General features: G+C 40.2%; 1 protein-coding gene across 12 annotated transcripts in view; it reads left to right on the forward strand.

Annotated features, from left to right (window-relative positions):
- The window catches only part of SYBU (syntabulin), a 108,098-nt gene that overhangs the window by 61,574 nt on the left and 22,734 nt on the right, over nucleotides 1-23,790 (forward strand). For 11 of the 12 annotated variants that reach the window (XM_057497821.1, XM_057497819.1, XM_057497822.1 and 8 more), the window contains one exon: nucleotides 350-547. In XM_057497821.1, coding sequence (XP_057353804.1) covers nucleotides 350-547 — 198 coding nt within the window. Of the gene's footprint in view, nucleotides 1-349; nucleotides 548-11,786; nucleotides 13,764-23,790 lie in introns of those variants that run through there. The other variant, XM_036876481.2, reaches the window with a different exon arrangement.

The following is a 23,790-nucleotide window of genomic DNA, read 5'->3' on the forward strand; positions in this document are numbered from 1 at the left end:
TTATTAATAATTCCATCAAAAATCTATGAACAGTTATGACCTAAATATACTTATATATCTTAAGTGTTAAAACAGTCTAACCAACGAGAATGTTACAGAAATATCTGTGACCCAAAAAGCTTTAAGGTTTGCCTTAAGAGTTGTTTTATGATAGTTGATATTTTCTTAGTTAACTATTGGTCAAAAGAAGGACAATAAAAGGAGAGCCATCCATGGGAGCTAACCTGGGGCCTCATAGGCCGAGACCGTGTGTATGCGTGGGAGTGGGTGGGCCTGGCTCCCAGCCTGGCTTCTCTTTGCCATCACTGGTCTCCTCCTCATTAAGCACTTAGTGATTTTTGTCTTCCAGATGACACAGGCTGTCCTAGTAGCCAGTCAGTGTCGCCAGTGAAGACACCCTCAGATACTGGAAACAGCCCTGTTGGCTTTTGCCCTGGAAGTGATGAAGGCTTTACCAGAAAGAAATGCACAATTGGAATGGTTGGTGAAGGAGGCATCCAGTCAGCTCGATATAAGAAAGAACAAAAGTCAGGCCTTGTGAAACCAGGTAAGTGCACTTACTCTTCATGTTTTTTTCCAACCAATATGACTAGAGTGATTATATCAGGGCATTGAACACAAAGGCTGTACCCAGAACCGTCTTTCCTTTTTTTAAAGGAATGAAGCAGGAAGTGGAATATTGTCTGTACTGGTTGTTAATAATTGAGTGAGTATAATGACGTGTGCATTGTAAAGACATAAAAAAGGAGCAAAGTTGAAGAAATGCAAGCCAGGTGGTCTAATAGACATTTAAAGCATATGATTAATTCTAGGATAAATTATACTAAGAATTACTTGGTACCATCTAAAATGCCCACACAGTATGAAAAGAACAGGTTATTTTTTTTTAAAATAAGGTATCACTGGTATACAATCTTATGAATGTTTCACATGAGCAACATTATGTTTACTGCATCCCGCCCTATTATCAAGTCCCTTCCACACACCCCATTACAGTCACAAGAATAGGTTATCTTGATGCAACTCTATAGGGCTAGGCACACTTGCTAACCTGGTTATTTTATTTGCCTTTAAAGATTTAAATATGACTGATGTTACATGTATGTATGCATTACATATAAATGTTCAATAATTATAATATATTAAATGCTATGAGATGTAATGGGGATGATTATTGCAAAGGATGAGGTGTTAGAAACATCAGAAAAGGTCAAACCTCAGAATAAAAGATAAATACATATTTTATATCTCAGAAATAAATGAAGTATATGAACAAATACAGTTTTAGTAAAACTAAAATCACAACTTTAAAGTAAAAGGACCTGAGCATTGTTATGGAGACAACTTCTATATTGCATTATTTTCTCTGAGACCCACAGTTAGGCTACATATATCTCTGAGCCTGAAAAGACAGAGGAATGGCTTCTATGAGTCCTCATTTTCTTTCATTTGTCTTCAAATTTTTGTTTGGTGATGCCATTATTGTGCAAGGAGCTATAGATGGTTTTATTTCAATTGAGTCAAGGCTTGGTCCTGTGTCCTCTTCCTTCTCTGTCTGCTTTTGTTCTCCCTGAATAACTGAATAATTGATGTGCACAGCGTATCTTAATGGATTATTCTTCTTACTTTCAGTCAACCAGAGAATGTCATTTAGTCTGAGAGCAAAACGTCAATTGTGTAAGAAAGAAATCCCCTCTTTCCTAGGCTCCTGATAAATGCTAGTCATGATGAATTTGTTAATAGTGGTCCTTCACTTTGGAATAATATAAAAAAGAAAAGGTATGATACACCACGGGGAAGACAGCACATAGAAGAGAAAGATAAGTATTCTAAAATGGTGTTGCGTACCCTCAATCATTAAGACAGAAACAATAAGTTAAATAAAAGAATGTCATGTAATTATAATCAAGAAATAAAACTACTACCTTGTGTACCCAAGGGCGAGAACTGCCTCCTTTCCTCTCCCAGCTCAATTGCTCTCCTTTTTAAACTAAGATATAATTCATATGCCATTTAACTTACCCTTTCAGAGCACACAGTTGAGTGGTTATTAGTATATTCGAAAGGTTGTGCAAACATCATTACTATCTAAGTCCAGAACATTTTTATGACCCTTGAAAAGAAACCCCATACCCATTAGCAGCCATGCTCCTCTCTCCCTTTCCCCGAGTCCCAGGCAACCACTAACCTGCTCTCTGCCTGTGTGGATCTGCCTGTATGGACATCTCATATAATGGAATCATCAATATGTGGCCTTTTGTGTTTGGCTTCTTTCATTTAGAGTGACGTTTTTGAAGTTCATCAATGCAGCATATGCTAGTACCTCACTCTTTTTTATAGCTCAGTAATATTCCATTATGTGTAGCTACAATATCTTTAAATAGAGCAACATATTGTTTTGGCAACTTTAGGTTTATAGAAGACTCGAACAGTGAGTACAGAGAGTTCCCATGTCCCCCTCACCAGCACTACCCCCAGACTCCCCTCTTGGTAACATCTTGTCTTCCAGGGTGATAGGCCACATTTTATTTACCAATTCACGTTTGGTGGGTGCTTGGATTATTTCTACTTTGGGGCTATTAAGAAGAGTAGCAGTATGAACATTCATGTACAAGTCTTTGTGTGAACACGCTTTCAGTTCCCTTGAGCATATACCTAGGAATGAAATTGCTGTGTCAAATGGTAACTCTGTGCTTAACTCTTTGAGGGGCCACCAAGCCATTTTTCCAAGTGGCTGCACTGCTTTACTCAGCCACCAGCGATATATATGGGTTCCAGTTGCTCCACATCCTTGTCAACAGTTGTTGTTATTTTTTATCATGGCCATTCCACTGGGCATGGGCACGAAGTGGGTATTATATTGTGCTTTTGGTTTATATTTCCCTGATGGTTAATGATGATGAGAGTGTGTTGATTGGCCATTTGTATGTTTTCTTTGGAAAAATGTTCTCAATTTCCTTTTAACCTGAGAGTAATCACCAATAGCATCAGCTTCTCTAATGTATGGGATGTCAGTTTAAGAGCAGGAGCCCTGTCATCCTCCTTTTGTATTTCTAGCACACAGGGTCCAGTGCACATTGGGGGCTCAATCAACATTTGTTGACCTCAACAGCAAAGGTGGGCTCTGGGACTGAGAAGATAAAATGGTGCAGGAAAGAATGTCAGCTTCATGGATTGCAAAGTAAAAGTGGATTTCATTGTGAAGGTCTTGTAGGTTTTGAATGCAACCTGAAGTTAGTTTGTTTCTGTTATGTACCCCCTGCTCACTTCATTCCAAAAACAGTTTACAATGGTGACAATACAAGGAAACTGTGAAACAGGAGACAAGTGTGGTGCAAACTAAGATTAAATGGGATGTAAGATTATCACTGCCCTTCCTTGTTGCAATAATTATAAGAATAATCATATGTTGACATAAGACTTGAAACCCTGTATGTATGTGCAGAATTCACACTAGCAAATCCACAGTACTGCAACAGGTATTCACTTGCTAAAATCAGTCATTTGTCTTTCTGAGAATGTTTAAGGCCTAAGGTGAGGAAAATGCAGACCAAAAAAAAGGGCAGGGAGGAAGGAAGAAAGGAAGAGAGGAAGGGAGGGAGGGAGGGAAGGAGAGAAGGAGGCTAGGAGGGAGGAAGGAAAGGAGGGAGGACAGGAGGGAGGGAGAGAAGGACTCTGGGAGGGAGGGAGGGAGGGAGGGAGGGAGGAATAGTGGATGGATGGTTGGTTGGTTCTTCTTCATACTATTTTGATTCATGGATCCTTTGAGAATCATGACAGCCATGGACCCATATCCAGAAAGATATCGGTATGTACAAAATATTGCATACTATTTCTGAGGTCTCCTGGGTCTCCTTTATTAGGACTTATGAGCCCTAGTTTAATGACCCTTGCCCAGAGGCAGAGCCTGACATGCCACTTTTGTCAACCTCTTCTGACTTCATTGCTCATAGGCATACACATCACCTAAGCAGTCTTTACCTTATAATCTTTTTATTTAATTGCATTTAACCAATGTCAGAGGGATCCTTAAAGTTTATCCTTAGTTGCCTAAAATTCCTAAGGTCATTACTGAAAATATTGCTCAAGCTTTTTAATAGGACTCAATTCTGTACAGTAAGCTCTTTGTATTTAGAAAAATCTGCACCGTGACCTATAGTTCTCTGAACTTTCAACAGAATAAAACTGTCAGTCTCCTAAATATGAAGAGAGGAAATCCTGGAAATGAGGCCCCTGGATGACTCCAAAATTTATAAAATGCAGGCATAATCTGTTAAACCACGAGAAGATACTGCTCTCAGGTTAAACTGTTCTGCCTCCTGCATAAACCCAAGTGACCATCTCTCCTCAGCCCAAAATGATCTTCAGCTCTTGATGCGTGCTCCACTTTTTTAAAATAAATCAACTCAGAACCAATACCAATTTATTAAAATAGCAAGCAATTAGTGTCTCTTATGCCAATGCTCCAGGACTCTTTTAACATTAAATAACCCAAGCCCATTTAATTTTAGGTCCATTGTTCTAGATTCTGGAAAACTGCTATTCACCTCAAAAAGGAGTCATTGAAATGCCCCTTTGGTCATTAAGATAAAGAACTAATAATGTTTGCTGAGGATCTGTCACAGGAGAAGGGGAATATGTCCCAAGATTCTGGGAAGGCAGTCTTAGAAAGGCGAGCTGAGCAAGCCTGCACCCTTCTAGTTGGCATGGCGCACGCAGTGCAAAAACCCTTCCTTCCTCCAGGCGGGCCTCGTTCTGGAACTTCTTGGAGGCAGTGAGCCTTCTGTCATTTTGGCTTCTACCACTTCATGCCTATGCGGGTTTAATTAGAAATTGCTACCAAAGAGCAAATGAACACATCCCTACAGTCCAGTTGCATGTGGGCTTTGTGTTTTCATGTTTTTTTACAAGTCAATTCAGCATGCATTCAAGAGTGAATCTCTAGAGTCTAATACAGTGTCTGCTATAAGGTAGGTGTCTGATAAATGTTTAAATGAGAAAAAAGAGTGCACACTTTGTGCAAGGAATTGTTTAGTGTGGGTGGACCATCAGAAAGATAGGCGAAGAAAAACTCAGTCATCCTTGCTTTTAGGGAGCTTATAATTGAAGGCCGAATGCTGTATGATAAACCTACCCTGTAGTACAGATTGAAAGGAGAGGAATGAAGGCGTTCTAACTGCGAGCTCTGAGGCACCTGTGTGGGTTATGTCTCTTCTCCTGGGTGCTCCTCCTAGACTTAGTGTGCAGTCAGTTTTCAGATGAGATTTTTTTTTTTTACCCAGAAAAGAAAGGCCTAATTGGATGACTACTCTAGGACATTACGTGACATCCCTGGGCCTCCTTTAATGCTTGATTCACTACGTGGGGAATAGCTTAATCCAAGGAAGAAAAAGACCCAGGGTCACTGTTTCACACATGGAAGTGCTGACTCCTTTCTGCACAAGGCTTGCTGGAAAGCCAGGGAAACAACTACACAGCTTAAACACATAACTGGAAAAGTGAAAGGGAAAAAAAAACATCTGCTGATTAAATAAATAGATAAAGAGCAAAGGGCTAGGGTCACTATAATTTAAAAGAAATCCACATTTAGAATCTGAAATGTTGAAATCTGCATTTGAAAGATGTCACGTATTCCATCAGCATTCAAACTAAGTTTTAGTATTTTCTTGTCATCTGATACCACCCAGGCTATCGAAATTGGACACCTGGACAGATAAACTATAATAACCTTGCAACAATAAGAGAGGCTTGTTTACTTTTAAAAGACTATTTCTCACATTCAGAGGCATTTGCTAGAAAACTCAGAAGTCACCAACTAGGTTAGTGATTCGTCAGACGCTGGTTCCCTTAGTAGATAGAGACTCTTTTGCACACAGCTGAGAGCCAACAGATGTTCCTGAGCTGATCACAAGCATTTCTTTCATTTCTAAGTTGCTTCTGTGAAATAAAGGAGAGCTAAACAACTCTCCCAGGAGAGGCCATTCTTTGAATAACTTGAGCTGCCTAAGAGAGGAGAGCTCAGACTCACACAGTTTCTTCCCAGGTTACCCAACTTTTCCTGTCTTGGGAAATAAAGTGCATGCTGTGGGGGTAGGGGAAGACGTACTTTGTACCACCAGACTCTAGAATCCAGCATACTAGGTTCAGCTCTTCATACCACCTCTTTATAACCCTATGCACTCTTCAGCCATTTGTTCCTGAAACTTTGTATTTGGTATCTGCAAAATGCGTTGCTGTGAAGATTAAATAGAGTAATGAATGTAAAGTCCCCAACATTGGTCCTGGCACAAAGTAATTCCTCCGTAAATGTTAATACAAGCATGCCTTGAGGTACTGCGGGGTCAGTCCCAGACCACTGCAGTAGAGTGAATATCACAGTACAGTGAGTCGAATGAATTTTTTGGTTTCCCAGGGCATATAAAAGTTATGTTTATACTATACTATAGTCTATTAAGTGTGCAATAGCATAATCTCTTTAAAAAAACCCAATGTACATACCTTAATTAAAAAATATTTTATTGCTAAAAAATGCTAACCATTATTTGAGCATTCACTGAGTCATAATCTTTTTGCTGGTGGAGGGTCTTGCCTCAGTGTTGATGGCTGCTGACCAGGGTTGTCGTTGTTGAAGATTGGGGTGTCTGTGGCAATTTCTTAAAATAAGACAGTAATGAAATTTGCCCCATTGATTGATTCGTCTTTTCACAAATGATTTCTCTGGAGCATGTGATATGTTTTGATAGCATTTTACCCAGAGTAGACCTTTCTTTAAAATTGGATCAATTTTCTTAAGACCTATCATGCTTTATCAGTAAGTTCTGTAATATTCTAAAACTTTTGTTGTTTCAACAATCTTCACAGCATCTTCACTGGTAGATTCCATCTCAAGAAAACACTTTCTTTGCTCATCCACATCTGTTCATGTTTTATCATGAGTTGCAGCAATTCAGCCATGTCTTCAGGCTCCACTTCAAATTCTAGTTTTGTTGCCCTTTCCACCATATCTGCAGTTACTTCCTTCACTGAAGTCTTAAACCCCTCAAAGCTATCCATGAGGGTTAGAATCAACTTCTAAACTCATTAATTAATGTTGATATTTTGACCTTTTCCCATGAATCATAAATGTTCTTAATGGCATCTAGAATGATCAATCCTTTCCAGAAGTTTTTCAGTTTACTTTGGCCAGATCCATCAAAGATACATTTCCTATCTTTGGCCAGATAGGTATCTCTATCTGTGGCATTTAAAGCCTTACAAAATGTATCTTAGATAATAAGACTTGAAAGTTGGAATGACTCCTTGATCCATGGGCTGCAGAACAGATGTTACATTAGCAAGCATGGAAACAAGCATGCATCTTGTTGTACATCTCCATTAGAGCTCTCAGGTGACCAGGTGCATTCTCAACAAGCAGTCGTATTTTGAAAGGAATCTTTTTTCTGAGCAGTAATTCTCAATGGTGGTCTTAAATACTCAGTAAACCATGTTGTAAACATATGTGCTGTCATCCAGGCTTTGTTGTTCCGTTTATAAAATGCAGGCATAATTCTTAAGGGCCCTAGGATTTTCAGAATGGCAGATAAGCATTGGTTTCAACTTAAAATCACCAGTTTCTTTATCCTGTAACAAGAGAGTTCAGCCTCTCCTTGGAAGCTTTGAAGCCAAACATTGATTTCTCCTCTATAGCTATGAGTTCCTAGATGGTATCTTTCAATATAAGATTGTTTTAACTACACTGAAAATCTGTTGCCTCATGAGTTCTCTCAGCTAGACCTTCTGAATAACTTGCTGCAATGTCTACATCACTTGTGCTTCACTTAGCACTTTGATGTTATGGAGACAGATTCTTTCCTTAAACCTCTGAACCAATCTCTGCTACCTTCAAACTTTTCTTCTGCAGCTTCCTCATCTCTCTCAGCCATCATACAATTGAAGAGTTAGGGTCTTGTTCTGGGTTAGACTTTGGCTTAAGGCAATGTTGTGGCTGGTTTTATCTTCTATCCAGACCACTAAAACTTTCTCCATCTCAGCAATAAACTTGTTTCCCTTTCTTATCATTCATATGTTCACTGAAGGAGCACTTTTAATTTCCTTCAAGAACTTTTTCTTTGCATTCACAACATGGCTCACTGTTCTGCACAAGAGAGATAGCTTTAGGTGTAGCTCAGCTTTTGACATGCCTTCTTCACTAAGCTTAAATTTTTAGCCATTTCTAGGTTTTGATTTAAAATGAGTGACATGCAACTATTCTTTCACTTGAACACTTAGAGGCCATTGTAGGCTTATTAATTGGCCTAATTTTACTGTTGCATCTCAGGGAATAAGAAGCCCTGAGAAGAGGGGGAGAGTTGGGGGGAATGCCAGTCAGTAGAGTACACACAACATTTATTGATTAAATTCACCATCTTATATGGGCATAGTTTGTGGCCCCCAAAAACAATTATAATAGTAACATCAAAGATCACTGATCACAGATCACCATACCAAATACAACAATAGTAATGAAAAAGTTTGAAATATCACCAGAGCTACCAAAATATGTGATAGGGAGACATGAAGTGGGCAAAGCCTGTTGGAAAAATGGCACTGATAGGCTTACTTGCTGCAGGGTTGCCATAAACCTTCAATTTGTAAAAAGGGCAATAAAGCAAAGCTCAATAAAGCAAGGTGTGCCTGTACAAACTGACAGCTGATGGCTTGACAATGAGGAGAGAGAGAGTAAGCTATGAAAACACAGATAAAAGACTTCTAAAAGGCATAGTAACCTTTTAAGTGTTTAAATGTTTTTTAGCACTTACTGCAGTAATTCATGTTCTAGAAACAGACTAAGTCATTGTGATGGTGGAGTTGGCAGAAAATGATGTGTATAAGGGCAGAAAATATCTTAGCCATTTTAGAAATATTTTCATAGAGTAGTAATGAAGTAGAACCTTATGAAAATATCTAGGATGTATTAGGTGTGATTGTGGGCCTGGATAACACCCTGAAGTTGGATTTTAAAAAATTTTAGCCAATATTTATTGAGCACTGACTGTCTCAGGCAAAAATCCAAATTACTCATTTTACCCTGACATCAGTAGAAGAAAGAAATGTCATTATCCCCTATTTTACAGGTGAGGAAACTGTGGCACAGAGAGGGTAAGTAACTCATCTCAGGTCAGTCACACAGCTTGTAAATAGATTTTAAATTGGGTAGTCTTGCTTCCAACTCTTAACCATTGCATTGATTGCAAGGTCTGCCTTCAAAAGAGTTAATTTTTCATGCAATAAGGGGGTATGACAATAGAGAAGGTTGTGTTGATATAAGTCAGGAATTCTTTTTAATTCTTATAGAGCCCTAGAAATTCTTACTAAGTTTTATAAGTTAGCTGATATAGTCCATATATAGATTATGCTGGCTGTTGCTGATAATAAAATCAATGAACCTCAGTGTAATTTCAGTAAGACTCAGAAAGTTGAACACATAAGTCTGTTTGGGTACAGATCATTAAAATAAACCATGAGGATGTAAACATCAAAAAGAATCTTAAGATCTTCAGTGTTGTTCATTTAATCATTAACTAGTCCTTTCCTACTTATTAAAATGTTTTATATGCTGCCCAGAATATCACGAATACTTTTGTAAACCAAGATAATTAGACTTTGTCACCTTAAACAAGAGCTTTTGCTCTTATACTGAAATGGATCTCTGGAACGAACTTTCACCCTGACAGAAAGCATACTCACTTGGGATAAAGCAGAGTGTTTTGTGGAGGACTATTGTGTAGTCTATCACTTCTCCTCAACCAAACAGACCAGTAAAGTAAAGCTTAAACAGGATGAGTGGACCTGGGTACTTATCTTTATGGCAGGGTTACATATTTACACTCATGCCTTTCTCCCATCTGTGCTTTTGATGATGCCCCCAATCAATGTCATGGAGTCAAATGGTCCTGTACTGCTTTCCCCCCCAAAATTAGTGAATTATAATCCTCTTCTTCCCAAAGGTAACTGCCATTCAAATCCCAGGTCTACTAGGATTTATTGCATGAAAAGTTCCAGCCACTGACTTGGGGGCCTGCCAAATGCTTCCTAAGTACTCCAGTGTGTTGAGAACAAAGCATTATCAGTCTCCCATACATAGCAGACATTCCAGCAGACCACACACCCACTGTTTAATGTATTTATCGACTGCCAGCATAAGAGAAATAAACCTGGAAACTTCTTTTACCCACAAACTTATAAACCAAGAGTTGTAAATCATGCAGATATATGCTTTAGGGTGAGCTTTGTTGTGTCCTAATTGAGGAGAGTTTATTGAAGAGACTGCATGCAAAGGTTTGGGCATGAATAAGGGGAGTTAACAAGGCAGGTGAAATACTTCACTCTGGCAACATCTTGGAACTGTTCCCACATCCTGGAAGGCCAAGAGGAGGGCTGCGTGCCCAGGCCCAGTGGGGAACTCTAAGTCTGTATGTGAAGCAACTGTGCGCTTTCATAGGGGAATCAAGCCCCTGACAGGAGAGGAGCCAGAGGGATTTTAAATATCCTGACCTCTCTGTCTTCATTGTCAGCATAATTTTTTGTGTGGTGCTTTGTGGTACAGTAGGGTCATTGATAAAAAATTACGTTAACAATATAGCATGTTCATTTGAGTAATTCAGTGAGTTACAGCCTTCCACCACTTGAGCCTGTGTCTGATAGCAGCCCTGGGGGCACAAGTCATCCGTGTGAATGCAGCCCGCAGTTAGGTGAGGGAATGCCTTAGGACCCCAGCAGCGGCAGCGCACGGACTAGGATGTTTGTGACATTGCAAGCAGGTGACCTGTATGTAAGAATCTAAAGGAAAGAAGGGAACCCTTACTTCACCACATATGACAGGTTTCTGCTAAACCTAGGTTTGAGTCCTGGCTGTACATTAACTGGCTGTCATTCATTCATTCAACCAGTGTTTGTGAAGCATTTACTCTGTGCTGACACCATGGTCTAGGCATTAAGGATAGAGGAGTGGGAAAATAGACAAGATGCCTGTCTCAAGAAGCCCAACTTTAACATGGGTAGATGGCTGATACCCACGCAGACAAAGAAGGCACATTCAGATAGTGACAAGTAGAACAAGGTAAAGCTTGTAGACAGTGTCTACAAGGGCTGCAGAGTGTCTGGGGAGGTGACCTTTGAGCTGAGAAGTAGCCATATTCCTGCATGCTTAAGGACGTTTGGGAGCAGAGGTAGGGCAGTGACTTAGGGAGGGAAAAGAATGGTGGCAGGTGAGGTCTGTACTGTTAGAGTAATGGGGAGTCACTGGAAGGTTTTAATTAGAGAGACATAATTTAATGTATATGTTTGGGATCCTTCTGGCTACTCTGTGGAGCTTGGATTATGAAGAGATGAAACTGGAAGCAGAAACGCTAAATTTAGATGGCTTAGCCTAGGCAGGAGACAATGAAAACAGAGAAAAGTATATACAGCACAAGAAAGGTACAGGATGGCAGACCAGACTGTAAGGTTACTATTTCCCAAATGAGATTAAAAATGTTTTGTTTCGTTTGCTAACTCAAGTAAATCTTTAGAGATATGGATGAAACAGTTAGTACCCCTGGTGCTATTTTTTATTTATATTAGTTAAACATAGTTACATATATTCTATTATTAACTTAGAAACATGGACTTTTTATTCATAGTTAATAAAAAAAAATGTATTCTGTCATTCTCATCCCCAGAGCTCCTTTTTCCCAGACAAATCATCTTCACCCAGTTTTTTGGATATAAAGGAATTTTAAATCTGTGTCTGAGGCTCTCCTGGGCATTTTTGCAAACATACAGGTACTGTGGGGGTATAAGTTAAGTTAAAGGAGACCCCATAATACAAAGGTTGAAACCAGACAGAAGTTTATTCTCTTGTTAAGCAGCACATAGGCGTTCAGGTGATCCAGCCCAGAGGGCAGCTCTGTCAGGCTGGCTGTCACCTGCCAGGCAGGCGGAAGGGCAGAAGGAAGAAGAAGGAGGGGACACTCACCCTGCCATCTTAAGGTCAGGACACAGAGGTGGCACATGTCATTTCAGTTATATCCCAGGATATCTTAGTCAAGTGGGCATCTGTTTTATGGAAGAAAGGGAGTGTGGAGGTGAACATTGGGGGACAACAAGCAGGTTGTCACAACGTCTGCTGTACAACATAGAGGCGGCTGGTTTTTCCATTTTTCTGGAGATATATGTGTGTATTCTTCACTCCAAAGCAATTTATTTCCCAAGTTCAGTTAGTAAGGAATATGGGTTTTTGCTGTTTCTACAACTTAACCATTGACTGTATTGCCATTTAAAGTGATCTTTAGAAGCCTGGAGAAGTCATACTGCAGGAATAATTACAAAATCTGTTTTTGAATTTCTCGGCTCCCTTCATTTACATCAATGCCATCAGTTGACCTCGGGAGGTAGCCCAAACTCGCACTGATGGGGGACAGCTCAGACTGGTGTGTCTTTTTTATATGGTACTTTTTATTCAAAGAAGGTAATTAAGAGAGAGACTTCTATAATAAGAGGCTTTGGAAAGGCTGTAATGTAAGGGATTTCTTCTTTTCTGAGAGGTAATTGTGGGAGGAGGGGTACATCACCTTGTATTTAGACACTGAATAGGGTGGACCCAGCCACCTGCAAAGCAGTGGGGGAGGGGAGTTAGTGTACAAAAGGGGTTCTTCTGTAATGGAAGGAAATGTTTTCTTTTTTTGTTTTCTTTACAATATACAGAAATAATTAATACTTAGCTTTTTCAGGTTGCCGTGAGAGTCATAAAATATATTAGGTAGATAGCAGAGCATATGCACCATGTAAATACTGTATAGTGCTAAGAGGGAAACACACATATACTGTATCTTTGCAAAAATCAGGGTCAGCATTTAGCAGGAAGTTGTGTTTCAACTGAGTTTTTGCCTGGGAAGTAGTATGTGCTTGATAAATGATCACTGTCATTACTATTACTAAATGAGAATCAAGGAAAGTTTTCAAATAGCACAACTTCAAGGCACTTGAATGTCCACTCGCCATCTCATCTGCATTGGTTCTATTTTATCAGGGATGCCTTCTGAATTATTAATTATTAGCAGAATCATTCTGATATAATGGAGGGCTTTGATGGAATCTTAATAAACATGTTTAAGCAAACCTAGTTGGAAGGAATATGTCGACAGTTGTCCTAAAGAGCCCTTGATTCCATTTTCTCCCTTTGTAACGAGATCCCCCCATCCTCTCTCCCAGGCAACACTGTGAAGTGCCTTGCATATTTAAATAGCTGGAATTCATGGAGCACACCAAGCATTTTCCTCAAAGCTTCACATGCTTGCCATTAAATTAAGGAGTGTGTGGGGTTTTAATGTAATTTCTTTCTTGCCCATTGGGATATAATCATTATAGAAAGACTGTTTTGCTTCAACGTTGTCAAAGGAATACTTCTATTCGACAATTTGGCGTTTCTTTAAATGCTTTGTGTCCATTCATGAGGGCGATGGTTCATTTGAAATGCTGCAGTCACCAGGGAGAAGCTCCTGGGCTCTTCCCTGATAGGCAGGCCTTCCCCCTGCCTCCTGTTGCTATGGTGCCCAGCAGAGTAACTTCTTTGCCCTGCACTTGGAGGAGGTTCGTCTCCATGGATACCCCACTCTGATACTGTACTCCACCAGGAGATGAGCTGCACACACTGTATTTCTGCACAAGACTTACCCCAGCCTGTGGTGGGAGGCTGTTTGCAGAGGCAGTATTTGCCATGAAAGTCTACGGAGCTTACCTTCTAAGTAAGTACTTAGTCACAGTAAGTAAATAATTATACTGGATCACAGAGAATATGCTCTCTGGGTATGTGTGTGTAAAGTTAGTTGTGGTAGGCTAAAAATGTAGTCTAAAAGCAAATTTTCAACTCTGCCTTTCAGATATGCTGAATGCAGAGTCTATAACTAAACTTTTAGAAATACACACATTGTTTTAGATACCCCTAGTCATTTTTGAGTCTGTGTAATTCAAAGCCAAAACAAAAAAGATTAACTATGAATGCTTACATTTTAGAGTCCTGTGCTAACTCTGAGCATTGCATGTTGCAATTGTATATGCAAGCCTGGCCTTATCCAGTGGGGTGCTATGGGAATAGATGAGCACAGCCACAATTAATACTAATTGGCATAGCACCCACTTTGCACTGGGCCTCTGTGTGGGCCAAGATGCAATGTTTTTATTATCAAGAGACAGCCAGCTCATGTGCTCGTGTCTGCCAGGTCACCATGGAAATTATTCAGAGCACATCTCTCTGACCAGTTTTAATTTACTTTTCTCATGTGGCATCCAGTAGAAATTCTGAAACTCTTCATGTCCATGGAATTTGGACACGAAAGAGCTTTTTTTTTTCAATTAACTGATTTGATCTAACACTTCCTCTTTACTGTACATTCCAAGAGCGTAAGGGTTGGGTTTGCAATGTTGTAAAACACATGAGCCATCTTACAGTGATTTTCATCTGCTGGGCAAATGATTAATGCCTGTGGTGTTAAGACTAATTAGCAGAAACAAAGTCTGCTTTTTTTTTTTTTACATATGGTAACTCCAACTCTAGTTCAGTAACTTTGAAATTGTGTAAAATACTGATTTTTAGACTGTCCAGAGTAAATAGCTGGCATCTGGTAAATCTAAACAAAAGGCAAAATATGTACTGTTTTGGTATTAGGGATATTCATTTTTAATCATAGAAAAGAGTGAGCACAGAGTGTTAAGCTAGATTGTAAATTCCTCTTATTTTCTGTACTCATACTGACCATTTAGGCAAAGAGGGGCCAGTGTGATGTCATCTTTTCCAACTCTTAGTTATGGCTCAACTTTAATTGGCCACAGTGGTGAGAAGGTGCCACCCTTTGAGAATGTGACTGTTCTGGTGACTGCTTCGGCTCTAACTTTGTCACTGAGGTCAAACTTTAGGTCATTGCCTTAATATTTTATAAATATAATTTCCATCCATTGAAGGGGCAACAGACAGATGAGGGTGCGTGTGGCCTTCTGTAGTGATCATGGTTTTGGAGACCTGGAAATAATACCAATGATGCTTTCCTCAAAGTTTTCACCTCATTAGTAGTGTAAGTCCCTCTTCCCTTTCTCAATGTGTCTGCCATAAATTCTCCTACTCATCTCTGAAAATCAGTATATCGTGGGATCTTTTTTAACCTCAAAATATACGAATCTCTTCTCTGAAACTATTTTCTCATCTGTGGAAGAATAATAGTACCTATGACATAAGGCTGCTTTGAAAATTCAATGACATTATCAGTGGCACGTGACCTACAATAAGTATTAGCTGATATTGTATTGTGATCACTATAAGCATCATCCATTATTTTTACAATAATACTACAATGTCGTGTAGTCAGGGGAGGCTGCAGCTAATAGCTTGAACAATGGTTGGTTCCATTTAGTCTGTCAAATTTCCTATCAAATACTTACTAAGAACCTACAGGCTTGGTATTCTAAAGGGAATTAATGGCACTCAATGTACATGAAAATTGAGCTAACAAAATGTGAGCTATACAATGGTTTTCTCTTTTCAAATATGTGCCTTTCTGTTTTTGTCAAATGGCTATACATGTGTATAATAAAAATGTTTGCCAATTCCTTCTGCTATCACTAATGGATATCTAGGATGCCACAATAGGTATATAAAATAAAAGGGGTAGGCCATAGCATAAGTGCAGTTAATAAGTATAACTTGAATTTAAAATATGACAATTGAAAATCTAGGTTCAAATTTTAGGCTCACTTCCTTTTCTGAAAGGATTTCCATTCAGAGTTCAGTAAATGACATATTTTGAAAAGAAAGCAGTTTCATTAAGTTGAAAGTTTGAGGAGTGATGGGAGAGGAAGAGATGAGAAATGATTGATTAATCTGTATCAAAATAGGCCCCATGCTGGGATTTTTCCTTTTGCACTAATCCTGTGTGACATCTGAGCCAAGAAAAATACAAAACCAATGCCCTATATGCAGAGCCCTGCTGGTGCTGATTTTAAAACACATGAAGAGTTGACCCAGATTATATTTTGCAGCTTTATTTTTATTTTTATGTGGTTTTCATTTTCCATTCCTTCTTTCTGGCACATTCTTTTCCTTCCATCTGTTTGCCCTGGAAAGAATGTGGCATGTGGAGCAAGGACTGTACCAATTCACTCGAATGAAAAAAAGAGGAGGACATTTGTAGGTTTTGATTTAAAATGAGCACTTCAGAGGTTGGAAACTTGGGAATAAATGTATAACCAAATATATATTACTAAGTATATTTTGCTAAACACTATTTTTGATAGGCCAGCTAGAATAAGCCTTCTGTTGTAATGTTTCAAGGCAAAAATTAAATCTTTAGCATCATCCTCACTAGGACAGTGACCTCTTATCTGTACTGTGACCCACTTTCTCTTCCATCATTTTTTCATACAGGCACATGTTCTGATGCTCAAATCACACAATTTGTCAAGGGTTTGTTCGGAACTCAGTGCTGCTGACAGGAGTTGTGGACCCCATTCTTTTGTTGATACCCGAGGAGCAGTTTGAGCTCTCCATTAACAGCTCGATTTGCTGAGTCCTTTTTCAGCAGAGAGAGTTTGTGGCAGTTTCGGAGGGAGGAGGGATGCTCCCTTGTCTTGTGTGGCAGCAACATTATTCAGGGAAACTGGATCTTCTAGAGACTTTGGCTTCTTGTACTGACCCCTGTGGCTGAGATAGGCAGGCTCTGCATACCTCTGCCGGGAAGGTCTGATTTCTGCCGAGACTACTGGCGGGCCTGACTGTTCTTGAGAGATGGAGGCTGTGCCTGAACCTGATCCCTGGTTACTGCCTAACATCCAGTGCTTTGCCCTCCGAGAGTGGAAGCATGGAGGCTGAGGGCTCTAGTGTGTACGGAGCGATGGTTTAGGATCTGCAGGTGGTGCCATGGTCATAGACTGCCAAGACCCCTTACCAGGGCAGTAAAGGGGTTTTGTCTCTGCAAAGCTAGGGTATTCTTGAGTTTGGGATGGGATTCTCCAACTTTAGCATTTCCACCTCCCTTTTTCCTTCAGTCTCTGCCACCATTTAACAGAAGTGGACCTAATAATGCTTGTTTCTCATCGAGTATTTATTGATGAGCCAGGCAGGGAGCCAAGCACTGTGATAGAACAGGGGCTCCTTGTATGTGTATGACGTGTTTCCAAGAAGCACAGGGTGGGGTCCCAAGGGTGCACAGAGGAGGCCCATGGAGCCCAGACTTTGGGAGGCTGGAAAGCTTCCCAGGGCAAGTAATGCTGTAGTGACACTTATAAAGGGTAAAAACAGGTTTTTAAGGGCAAAGATACTTGGGGATCTGAACTCTACATGTCATTGCTGTTAGTTTAAATACTATATATTTCTTCACAGTTAAAAAAAATCCTATTGTTATGTTTATATGTATGATATTTACAAAACCATGTTATATTTAATAATTATTTTTTAGATGGTTCTTTCCTCTACTAGTGTGTAACCCTCTCTAGGACATGGACCATGTTTGTCTGTCTTTCATTCTTTCTCTCTTTCTTAAAAATTTTATTATCTTTTAAATTCATTTTAGCTGTTTTCTCAATTTCTTTTTAACATTATGTGTAAAATATGATGTGTAACAAGGACACATATGACATATATGTAAGCTATGTAATATACTAGGAAAGCAAACATTTGTGACCCCTCCTTTACTCAAGAATTACTGGCACGGAAGCTGCTCCATGCTCTCCCAGACCCCATTCTCTGCCTCCCCGCAGAGGTAACCACTGTATTGAAATGTGCGTTTTATCCTTTCCTGGCACTTTAAAAATAATTTTACGGCATTAGGTTTGGTTCCTTAACAGTACCTTGGAACACTAGGGTAAAATTTAAGAGTCCTAGAGCCATGTTCCTTTGGCCTTTGTGTTCTCCATCATTAGCACAGTGTCTAGAACTCAGTAGGTCCTCACTAGATGTTTGTGAATGAATGGGTATTCTCCAGAGCCTCCAAGATGTTTTTGTAATGCTGTATTTCAAGGAGACGTTGAAATTCAACCTTAGTTTGTCCTTTTGAGCCTCATTAGTATTATCTCTTTGGGGTGCATATAGATGTAGGCTAGAGAAATTAGGCACATATTATTTAATTGTTTGGGGGTATTTCTAAGCTACCATTTCCTATTTACCCTCTCCATTTTACTGCCATGGAAACACTCTCCAGCAGTCCTGAAGAGTGAGTGGACTTCGTACTTTTGCAGTAATCTGCTTTGATTTTTCATTCCGGTTTGTTTTTTCATAGAATATTGGTGGGGGTAGGACACAAAGGGGTGGAGAGAAGCGAGAATACTGAGCCCACGTGATTATGAGTGACCTTGTGCAGGGGGTGGGGCAGAGGAGCTGGGCAAGAAAAGGGTTGGCCTGGGAATGTCTGCTTCTTGCCAGAGCAACTCACTTGGAGATCCTGGAGAAGGTTCTGTTAAACAAGCCCAGGGAATTTTAGAGCATAATTTGTGTGCAGAGCATAATCTCATCCTGAGTGTTTCATTCTTTTTAAAGGCCATAATCCACACAAGAATCAGTAGAGAACTTTTTCAGGGGGATATTCAAAAACATTTTGTTCAGAAGCTTGAGAGTTCAAATAGATATCAGTTGATAAACAATGGTGTGAGTGAAGTGCTGGAGCTTGCTGCTGGGGACTCAGGGGGTTTGCAGAATGCCCTGTCTCTCCCCCACAGGCCCCAGCTCCAGGAGGCCACAGTGGGAGCGTGCCTCCAGGTGTGGGTGCGAGGTGGCATGGACCTTGAACAGGTGTCCCAGGGCAAGAGTGGGGAGCTGTTCCACCTGCCTTGCACCTGCTCTCCTCCAAGCTTGTTCCCTACCCCAGCATTCTCTCTGTTGTGTTGCCAGGCCTTCTAGAAGCATTTCTATGTGAGTTAATTATTCCTTCTTTCCCCAGTTCTCATTTCAATTCCTTGAGCACATGTCTAAATTAAAACACTCCTCTAGGGCTTCCACTTCTCCATTTGCTTTTGTTCTAACACTCTGTACAGATGCCAGAATTTACCCAGTTTATTTGTTTTATTTTATTGACATTTGTGCTTTCTTTCAAATATAAAATATTTGCATTAAAGACTGATTACACCATGGTGGCAAATTTAGGATTGTTCGTGGAGTATCTCAGTCTGTTCTGATTAGATTTAAATTTTCACATAGTCCTCAGGCAAAATGAGAGACATTTTCCTTCCATTTGAGTGAGATAATTCCTGTTTTGTTTGTTTTTCTGCCCTTTAATTGTACAGAAAACATACAAATTTCCATTTGATTGTTCTTTTATATCAGTAGCACTACAGTCAATCAGGTAACATAAGGTGGTGTGTCTTTTTTTATTTTTTTAAGACAGTGTTTCATTATGTTTAACTTGTTTTATGCTTTTCCTGTTTTACATCCTTTTGTCTACCTCAAGTTTTAGATGATTTTGAACCACTACAGTTAACTTTGTGAACCTAAGAGCTATGTGGAAAAGGGCTCCCCTGTTAGGGCTCTCTCCCCCTTTCCGTATGACTGAACTGTAAAAGTCACCTCCCTGCTATGCCTTCCGGCCGCCAGTCCCTCCTCCAGATACTGTTACCAGAGTATGTCCATAAAGCAGCTGTCTGTGTACGGTACCCACCAGCAGAGCTCACCATGGTTCCCTGTTGCCTTCAGAGTAAATGTCCTTAGCACAGCATTCACATTCTTCAACTCTCTGGCTACAACTCACCTTTCTGGCTGCATTTTCCCATCTGGCCAAGCAAGGGATCCAGTATATTCTTAATATGCCCTGTGTTTTCCTTCCTCCATGTTTCAGTTCATGCCATCCCTTCTACCTGAGCTGGCTCAACCCCTGACACTTGTTCACATTCTGCCTGGTGCTTAAAGCCCATCTCAGGGGTATTTCTTCCATGACTTCTGCCCCTGGCCTCTTCTGTTCCCTGAGCATGAGTATCCCTCCTTGCTCTGGGTTCCCTTGGTGCCCGCTGTTGGTACTGCTCTCAGCAGGTCCTCTGGTAGCCTTGTTGTTTGTCTGTGGACCTCATCTCCTCTTGAAAGGATCTTTGAACATAACATCAAAACTATGCGTCTCCATGCTGGTCCCCTGCCCTTCCCACTGCCTTAGCATGTGCAAGGTTCAGGGCACATTCTAAACAGACCAAATTGAATGTTATCATCTTGGTTTCCAGGTCTTAGATCCTTGTGAATTTTGATCATGAGGTACTGAGCACAGTGGACAAAGAGGGAAGCATACTGTGGAGTCAGACCAGCCAGCTCGCTGTTTACCAGCTCTGTGGCTTGGGACAAGTCTCATCACCACTCGGAACCTCGGTTTCCTGGTCTACACCCTGTGTGTCTTTAAGAGGAGGGATTAAAGGAAATTGCAGATATATGGCTCTTGGCAGATTTGCCTTTTCATACACAGTGGCTAGTATCATTATTGTCTGACTCTGTCATTAGTCTTATTAGTTATCCCTTCAAGGCCTGTGTAATCAATCTGCAGTCTGCCATCAACACCATGCCTTCCGTGTTTTTGTTCATGTCATTAATAAAGCATGTTAAATAGGATAAGGATGAGGATGGAGCCAGGTGACACATTACTGGAGATTTCCCTCGAGGTGACAAGCAATCCATTAGTCAGCATCCTTTGGGTACTGAACTGTGCTGTTATCATCCAGTGCACAAGTCAGCCTTGTTCATCAGACTCTCCTAGGTGTTTTGAGTAAATGCCAATTGAAGTTCACATATGTGATTTATATGGCGGCCAGTCAGAACATCACCAGAAAAAGAAGTGAGAATTGTTTTTCATATCTGGTTCATAATGAACTCTTCCTGGCTCCTAGTTGCCTTTTGGTTTTTGCATGCTAAGTTTTGAGCTGAAAACTTGAATTTTAAGTAATCTTGGCATATGGGATGGAGGATGGAATATTTATCCTGGTTGTAAATAACACCAGTCTGTCAACCCAACCTAAAGAGAGAGAAAGAGGAAGGTAACACAGTAGGGAGCCTTTCCAGGGGCCAAGAGTGGGGTACCTTTAACAGTGTGAAATGTTTCAAGGCTACAGCATGTACTGTGTGCTACATGCTGCATTAGGCCCAGGGATACAATGATGAGCAAGCCTTCAAGGAGCTGACTGTGTGCTAGGAACTGGCAAATAGGCAGTTACAGCTTTAATATGATAAATGCTTGTTAAATTCTGGGTGGAGTGACAGCTTAAAAGAGGGGCACCTAATCATCCCCCTGAAGGAAATGAAGGTTGAGGCTAAAGAGACCTGGAGAACAGGGAGTAGTTAGCCAGGCCCAGAGGGACAGGAAAATAATCCAGGGAGAGGGAACAGCATGTGTAAAAACTGAGAGTCAAAGCATTGTGCCACCTTCGAAATGGTGATGGTTCTAGGTCTGGGATGCAATGGTGGCAGCAGGAGAGATCATGAAGAGTTAGCAAATCATGCCAAGAATTTAGGTTTGATCTTATGGATGTGGGGTGTGGGGATCCATGAAAGGCTCAACAGGGGAGTCACCTAATCAGATTTTGCTTGGAGCAGTGTGGAAGATGGAGTGCTCAGGGCCCCGCTGAGCAGCTGGGACCCAGTGTGTGGCTGTTCTGATGTAGAAATGATGATGGCCTGGGATGGAGCATCAGGATGGGAAGAAGCAGACAGATCACAGAGTCTTCAAACAGATTTGAGCAGGTGGCTGCAATTACATTAAATATTGAAAACAGGAACCAGTTATTGATTTATTAGAGTGGCTCTCAAACTTTAGTATGTGTAAAAGATCACTTGGGCAGTTCATAAAAATGTGGATTATGGGAATGACTTGAACAGATTTCAGTCAGCAGATCTGGGGTCTGAGTCAAAAATCTGTATTTTCAACAAATGGTCCAGGTGACACTGATGCACACAGTCCTCAGACTATATAAGGAAAACCCCTTGCTATGAAATGTTTTAAAATGGCAATACTTCTTTTAAGTGTATTTACAGCATGTTAACTTTTCATTTAAGAATGAAGATTCAGTCTGTTATCTCTGTTGAAATAGGTGAGTGGCTCAGCCCCAAGGGTTCATGTACAAAAAAAAAAAAAGAGCAGTCTCCTGGCTGGGGTGGTCTGTGTTCACTAATTGTTTCTTCTCAGTAAGATAAGCAGAGTAGAGTGGTGATAATCTTGTTAAGACCCCTGCTGCAGATTATAAATGAATTTTCAAAGGTTTCATCAAGCCTTTTGCAAGAGCATGCAAGTAGACACTTAGGGGGAAAATGAAATTTCCCCAGCTCCTGAAGTTCCATGCCAATACACATTCTTAGTGTTGAAGGAGTATGGTGATGCATTTATTGTGGTATTTCTCAAACCAGTATGCCTGGCTTCAAATCCCAGCTTCACTGCTTATGGGCTGTGTGACCTTGAGCAGCTTACCTCTTCTTTCCTTTTCTCATCTGTAAAGTAGGAATACAATTTGGATCTGTCTCACAGGCTTGATGTAAGGGTTAAATGAGAATACATGTCAAGCACTGTGAACAGGCTGTGAGCATAACAAGCCATTTCTGAGAGAAGTCAGTAATCTGTAATCAACTTAACACTTCTATTAGAGTTTAGTCATAAAGTAAACACTTAACCTTCTTATTTAAGTCACAATACTTCAAAAAAAAGACCACATTTACGGTGCCCATATACGTTTCTTAAGAGAAACTTAGCATATAACAGCACATACCAAACACATGGATAAGTAAACCAATAATAATAATGATGAATGTTTATTGTGCACTTGCAGTGGTCCCCATTATGTCATTTAATCCTCACAATGATTCCATGTGAGAGGCATTCTTTTGATTCCTTTTTAGAGTAAGGAAACAGGTATTGAGAGGTTAAATGACTGCATGAGGTCACACTGTCATTAAATGAAAGACTGAATATTTGAACTCAGAACCCAGTAATGCTGGAGCTTGCTCTAAACCACAGCTGGGAAATACGTATTTTGTGAGTTATATGAAGTATGGTTAGTAACACTCAGATTTATGCCAAGTAAATTAAGAAATTCATCTCAAATTTTATAAAAATGACTCCCAGAATGTATACCAGAGCATGCAGCTACATTTTAAGACACAGTCAAGGCCTGCTGCTGTTTCTCAGAGGTAGCCATTCGGGAAGCTGACATATGAGGGATCTCAGTCAGAGGGTGTCTTAGACCAGTGGTTCAGACAAATGAACTAATTAACAAACAGAAATAAACTCAGAGAACAGACGGGTGGTTGCCAGAAGGGAGGGCCTGGAGGATGGGTGAGATACGTGAAGAAGAAAAAAATCAGTGAGTATTTGGTATCTTGATCTGGGTGAAGGTTTCATGAGTGTGTACAGTAAAGCTGCACACTTTAGATTCATCCATTTTATTGTATGTATCGAAAAAACAAAACAAAACAAAAAACTTTAGTGTTCACCTACCTGACAGGCCTCACTCCTGCCTCTGAGCTGCTGTCTCAGTAGGTCTGGGGTGGAGCCCAAGAATCTGCATTTCTAACAAGGTCCCAGGCGATGCTGATGCTGCTGGCTTGGGACCACACTTTGAGAACCACTGTCATAGAGGAGTGAGAAGATGATTACTGAATTTAGAAGCACAGGATAGTTGAAAATCTATCTTACAACTTCTTGACCTGACTCACAGACCTAGTCATTTAACTCCACAAAAACTTGGAAGTAACAAACTTTGAAGTCCATCAGCTTGACATAGAGATGATTAGATGAAAATCAAAAGACAGAAATCTTTACTTTGATTTTAACATTT

The sequence above is a fragment of the Manis pentadactyla genome, chromosome 3 (genome assembly GCF_030020395.1).
Source record: "Manis pentadactyla isolate mManPen7 chromosome 3, mManPen7.hap1, whole genome shotgun sequence".
Lineage (NCBI taxonomy): Eukaryota > Metazoa > Chordata > Mammalia > Pholidota > Manidae > Manis > Manis pentadactyla.